The sequence below is a fragment of the Notothenia coriiceps genome, unplaced genomic scaffold (genome assembly GCF_000735185.1).
Source record: "Notothenia coriiceps isolate Sejong01 unplaced genomic scaffold, NC01 NC01_scaffold00030211, whole genome shotgun sequence".
Taxonomy (NCBI): Eukaryota; Metazoa; Chordata; class Actinopteri; order Perciformes; family Nototheniidae; genus Notothenia; species Notothenia coriiceps.
This window is the reverse complement of record NW_011362912.1, coordinates 21883-28450: the sequence shown is the minus strand read 5'-3', so window position 1 is coordinate 28450 and position 6568 is coordinate 21883. Positions and strand designations below refer to the sequence as shown.

The 6568-nt window shown below is 39.1% G+C and overlaps 1 protein-coding gene across 1 annotated transcript in view; it reads left to right on the top strand.

Moving 5' to 3' along the window:
- Positions 1 to 6568, top strand: part of abch1 (ATP-binding cassette, sub-family H, member 1) — a gene marked incomplete at its 3' end in the record, with an annotated part of 47945 nt that overhangs the window by 36765 nt on the left and 4612 nt on the right. Inside the window, exons 8-12 of the mRNA XM_010787208.1 lie at positions 601 to 781; positions 1250 to 1346; positions 1578 to 1746; positions 3917 to 4017; positions 5903 to 5973. Of these exons, the coding sequence (XP_010785510.1) occupies positions 601 to 781; positions 1250 to 1346; positions 1578 to 1746; positions 3917 to 4017; positions 5903 to 5973 (619 nt within the window). The remainder of the gene's footprint in view (positions 1 to 600; positions 782 to 1249; positions 1347 to 1577; positions 1747 to 3916; positions 4018 to 5902; positions 5974 to 6568) is intronic.

The following is a 6568-nucleotide window of genomic DNA, read 5'->3' as shown; positions in this document are numbered from 1 at the left end:
TGTCTGTGTGTGAGAGTGTGAGACGTTGCCTTGATGTGTGTGTGTGTGTGTGTGTGTGTGTGTGTGTGTGTGTGTGTGTGTGTGTGTGTGTGTGTGTGTGTGTGTGCGTGTGTGTGCGTGCGTGCGTGCGTGCGTGTGTGGTCAAAAACTGTTTAACTTCTGGTCAATCCTTTGAATAAACAAACAAACAGTGTATATCAGGAGCGCTAATTAACATACCTCCTCATTATACCTACTTTTAGTGTTTATTAAACGAGGGCCATGCATAAAAAAACCTTCAATATTCATGATCAATGCAGCTATGAGATAATGCTGATATGATTGATATGTTGCTGTCATGTTTACATACTGTATATTGGTCGTTTGAGCCCTCCTCAGCATTATGTAAATACTGCTATATTTTATTTTACTATATTATTCACATTTTTTATTATTTTGTAATATTATTATAGTTGTCTTAAATAGTTCTCCATCTGTGTTTTTCATTTTTTTTTACTTTTATGTATGCACCACGACACCAAGTCAAATGTCTCATACGTGTCAACCTACCTGGTAATAAACCTGTTTCTGATACTGATTCATTTTCACATCTTTCCTCAGACGCTGGAGCACGCCTTCCTGCGTCTGTGTGAGACGTCGGATCAGATGGGCTCTAAGCGGGGGGACAGTCCAGAGGGGGGGCCGCTGGAGAACAGCCAATCATTCGAGAGCAGACCAGAAGAGAGTCTGCCGATTCTCGCCGTCGGACCTCGAACCCCAGAGGAGCCTCCGAAACATTCAGGTACCAGTTTGAAACATGGGAAAAAAAGTTTCAAAATATGACCGTCATTTTTTACGAGTCATACAATCTGCATGTTGTTTCAGGATGATACAAATATGAATGGTGCGAAAGATATGTAAATATGACCGTTAAGAGGAAAGGCAGGTTTATTTATAAAGCACATTTCAACAAGGTCACTCAAAATGCTTTACATACAACAGTAAAAGCATTTGAACAAAAGAAGTACATCATAAACATGAATGTCAACATGTAATAATTTAACACATGGACATTTAAATACAAACAAAAACAGCTGAAGAAGAAGAAGAAGATATACCTCAGTTCCATTCAGCTTATTTTCTTGATTTTACAATAAATAATATTGATAACATGGATATTTGATGTTTAATCGTGTGCATTTTACAAACTGTACCACCTTTTACAATGTGCTTAGCATTGCTGTGTTTTAAAATGTGTTTGTGTGTTCAGCGGACTGGAAGGTGCGAGCCAGACACGTTATGCCCAAGTGGAGAAACATCGCCGCCCTGATGATTAAAACAATGGTGCGGATGAAGAGAATGCCGGGGTATGTAACAGTTAACCCATTCAGCAACTTAGCGTTTTTTCAAGTAAACTACTGAAATAAAAGACTGAGTAAGTAACAGTTGCTGAGTCATTGGAATGGAATCCAGTTAAAGGTCCAGTAGATGTTTCAAGTCCCTTTTCAAGAGGGGAAAATCGGAGAAGACTTGACACAATAGTATAGCAAGTGTTAATGTGCCCACATCATTAACATCATTTCCCTTTGTGTTGGCAGCTCGTTGTGTTTCCAGTTCCTGCTGCCCGTCATCCAGGTGTCTCTGATCTGTGTTTGCATCGGAGCTGACCCAAAAGAGATCCATGTTGCCGTGGTGAACAACGAGACCTCCCCCTCCTCTTACAGCCAATCACTGCTCTCCTTTCTGGACAACTCCAGCGTGGTCCAGGTATTCAATGCTTAACTTTATTTATACCCATCATGCAACACTACCCCCTCATGTTTATGTGTCACAACCGAAGAGGAAGTTGGGAGTTTTTCTTTACTTACTTTTATATTTGGGCAACAGAGAGAAACACCATACTAAATGCCAGGCATTGATCACACATTGGCATTGAGCAAATCCCATCTTCTTTATAAGAGTTTACAGAATAGGGAAAGCTAATCAACAGGACGCATCAAAGTAGTATTTCAGTAAAGCACTGGAGCATGGATTTGCTCCATAAATGTAATTCTGACTTATATTATAAATATGAGTGGGAATGAACACATAAGAAGTTTAAATCAACTGCAGATGCACGTTCATTTGATTGTGAAGATCTCCAAATTACAGGCTAATAACTGAAGCAATAGACTTTTTTTGTTCTTTAGCTTTTGCCATTTTCCGTTCTGCACTGTATTTATGTATATTGTGGGCCCACAAGATGTCGTATTCTTTGGTTTTTATTAGTCTGCAACCCCTTCAGGTCATAAGGTCACAACACCACGTCCTTGTGGTAGATTGGGGTTGAATCCCACCTTAAAATTGTCACTTCCTCCTGTTTGACTTGCTACTAAAGTCTTTTTTTTCTTCACAAAACTGTGTCTCAGGGCTTCTTAACATTTATGAAACTATTAATGTTCCATACTCACTTAACGGGAAGACACTCAGCTAACTGACGATACGAACCATTTTTACCGAAACAAAACACAAGTCTCACAAGAAGCGTCTAAATGAGCCCTGAGCGAAAATACCCTTATTACTTATCGTATCTGCAAAAACAAGATATCGACTAGCAAGCTGAGATTCCACAGATTCCAGAAATATTAGTCTCATCACTGAGCGATCCAAACTCGCGACAGGGGAAGCGAAAACAGACATCACAACACGTAGCTTCACGGAGGAAGCTTCTTACCTTAGCTGTTGTTCTGATCAAAATGTGTGTTCAATGGCATCAAAACGATAAAAACGCTGCCGAAGATTAATCCATAGGTTAATCCAATGTGTCTGTGTCACTTTGAAATGATTCCTGATAATCCATCTTCATATTTACTAGTTTGAGCCTAGGTTTCAGTTTTCAGAGCGTAACATAGCTTTCGACTGCGTGCGCATAGCTCTCACTGGTCAATGGTAACGTGTGTGTATGTGGAACTTCCCCTTCAATTCTATTGGCTCTAACAGTTAAAAAGAGCTGTCAATCACCAAAATCGACCAATGGGTTCCAGAGAAACGGCAAATCCACCCAAATGACCCCAAAGGTGTTTTTGTGTTGCTAAACCTCTCTAAAAAGGTCAAATGTATCTTGTTTTGCATCAATCTTGATACAGGGTACTTATTATATGTTATAGTTTGGATTCCTAAAGCTTTTAGTCTACTATCCCATCATTCCAAGGGTGGTTTTCACTATAAGTCATGTTTTTTTTTTGGACGGACACTAAAATTTACATTTTTTTACTAACTTCAATCTGAATCTACTTTACAATAAAACAATTATATATTGATTCTGACTTTTCTACATCCAACTCACAGGTTTATCATTGCTTTGAGAAAAAAGATTATTAATTTACCCCTTTTAGAAGTGAAGTTATGGTCATTTTCGAGCCTGAGGCCTGAAAAACAGGCTTGGGGCTTAACAGGTTAAAAAGAGAGTTTTCTTCAGACTTGTTGGCAGTATTTCTCCCCTGTAGCAGATATACTGTAAACTGATTCAGGTTTATTTTCTCTCGTTGATTTATTATGATTGTTCAATCTGGCATGACAGATTGTAACTGTATACACAACCAGACTGCAAAGAAGTGTGTTTGTTTCTGGGCTCACACTGGCTGATGGTATCTGAAGTATTTCAGGCTAGAAAAGGAAGTGCCAGGTGTCGGCCGGTTGGTTTCACTTCTGTTAGCAGAACATTAATTCTCGAGGAAATCCGTGAAGAGGAAAGGTCGTTTCTCTGCTTCACGTTGAACCTCAACCTTTCAATATACTGTACAAAACGCACAGAGAGTATGTGAAGCTGCTCAATAAACAACATTAGAATCTTTAGAAATATGCAGCCCACTGTCGCTGGAATAAAGTCACATTCACTTGATATAAAAACGTTAAATTATTGGTTATGATATATCATTTGCTTTTCATGTATCCACAGGTGAACTTGAACCATACAGAAGCTTTTGAAGGGATTTATAACGGAGAGTACTGGGGCGTCATCGGCTTCGGGGAAAACTTCACCAGCTACCTGACGAAAAGGTGAGAGAAACAGGTACTCTCAATACCACAGAAATCACTTAATAATTATTTGATAAATGCCAAAAAAAGATAATATCTTGTTGGTTATCCATCAAATACTTCTCTCCCATAGTTAAAATGGTCTGCTTCTTTCGTATCAGAATACAAATCAGAGTCAGAAATACTTTATTTATCCCGGGGGGAATTAGAGAAAAACGGTTGCTCTTGTTTGGAATAAAATTAATATAAAATAAATATATTTATATAGACAGTCAAAGTAAAAATGGGCAGATGTATTTCAATATATATCAACAACAAATAGGTAAAACTATGTATATTATAATTTATACAGTAGTGAAACAATATCAACCCAACAAACAATGTACGGGATATGAAGACACACTGGTGTCTGCTAACATCAGCAAGAGGATACCAATTTATAACCAAATTCAAAAAGCGTAAGTGTAACAAAACACAAATGCAAACTCCTGCATTGTGCTTCTCTTTGTTGCACATAGATCAATCAATTCAAAAAAAAATGTATGTCTTTTTGGAGATTACAGCTAGACAATCCTTACTGGTCTGTTATTGAAAAACAGTCACAAGTCAGACTGAATGTTGTCGCTCCCTGCTGTAGCGCCCCTAGCTGCAACTTTAAGCCATTTCACGTGAAGTGTTTTTAGTTCATTATGATCCACTGGAAGCTTGAAGTGTTTGTTTTCACCTCCTTCACATGTGGAGCGTTTTTGGCTAAAGTTCAACATGGTATTTAAAAGAAAGACTCAATGCAGTCTGCTTTCATTGTTATGGCAAAGTCATGTTAGACCTAAAAACAAGCTCTGCATCAATCCTTCGTCAGGGAGTTGTCGCTCTCTGTCTTTGACTTTGAAGCATAAATCAAACCCAAACAACGCTCACACACACACACACACACACACACACACACACACACACACACACACACACACACACACACACACACACACACACACACACACACACTAGTCATGTGAGGGTGACTCAACAGAGTGCAAGTGCATAAGTTGTTGTTTCAGGTGTGTGTGTGTGTGTGTGTGTGTGTGTGTGTGTGTGTGTGTGTGTGTGTGTGTGTGTGTGTGTGTGTGTGTGTGTGTGTGTGTGTGTGTGTGTGTGTGTGTCCTGGGTAGACAGTCTGGTCCTTCCTGTCCCTAACACACCTGTCACAGCTGAGCAACAAAAAGTCATGTGACTCCACGGCCTGAGAAAAACAAAAGGTGTCATGCGGGTCATGAGAAAATGATCTAATATGTTCACAGTGTTATCCTTATGTGAGTTTATTATGTGAACAGTTGGCTTCAGTTCATTGTTTATTAATTACTGTGTGGACGAGGCATGGCACCTTACCTACCTTGTGAGGGAAATGTAACTATCTATAAATTCATTATTAAAGGAGAAAATAATACGTTATAAATACAACTCTTTAAATAATGATACATTAAAAGTATGGGTGTTATTCCAAGTGGAGTTGTAACATTTAGACAGCTAGGAAAAAAACACAACACATGTCAATTGTAGATGTAACTGTATGGCTCATTTAGCAACTGTTCTTTGTTTTGCCTTCAGAAAAAATGTATGTTTTCGGACAACAATATTCACATTTCATTCAATATTCAGTCAAACTTTTATGTAGGACACTAGTTAATACCAAAATGCATTGTTTTATGGTCTTTCATCACCATCTCTGTCCGTCTGTCTTGTAATGTTCCTGTAAACAGCTTGTGTTGTGCAGATAACCTCCAGACAATATTCTGCATCTTCAGCATCTAACCCCTCTTCTTGTTTTCTTGTATTGAAATATTCCAGTTGTGTTGATAGTCACTGAACATTAAATATATGTTCAGATTATGACCCTGTTCTTTTTTTACAGGATGATGTCGCGGCAGGTTTCTAGAGAAGTGCTCGATGGAGGATCAATACACGTCTGGCTGGACCTGACAAGTAAGAAATCTCATAGTTTGTAGTGTGTTTGCTGAAATGGGTACATTCACATACATTTACACTGAAATACTGCTATTAAATGCATGGCAAAAACTCATTGGTGCAACTTAAAGGTGGGGTAGGTAATTCACTTCAGAAACACTTTTTGTTATATTCCATGGAATGCTCTTAACATCCCGATAGCAATGAATACATAAAAAAATGTCATCTGTGGAAGCCGTGGCGCTGTAAAAAGCACGACCAATCATCTGAGCCGGCCCGGCTAAAATAACTGGATGCCAGTTTTGGAGGAAAAGAGGGTTCCAAATTTTACGTCACTTCGTTAAATTTCAAACAAAGAAGCGAGTGACACTCTTTAGAGGAAGGCCTCGTGTTCGCGCTGGTAGAAAAAGTAGTTCGATCTGATAGAGAGCGACGTTTTTAGAATCCAATACACACACATTTGTAAGCACCGCGATCTAAACCTTTCATGCGCGGCTTTTTTTAGTCGCGGGAAGCAAACAGCGCAAGAATCCGACGGGGGCAGGTTGTGTATGGCGAGCGTTACTGTGTTACTTTTCCGTGCCTCACTCAAAACACGTGCTCTACCTCCGTC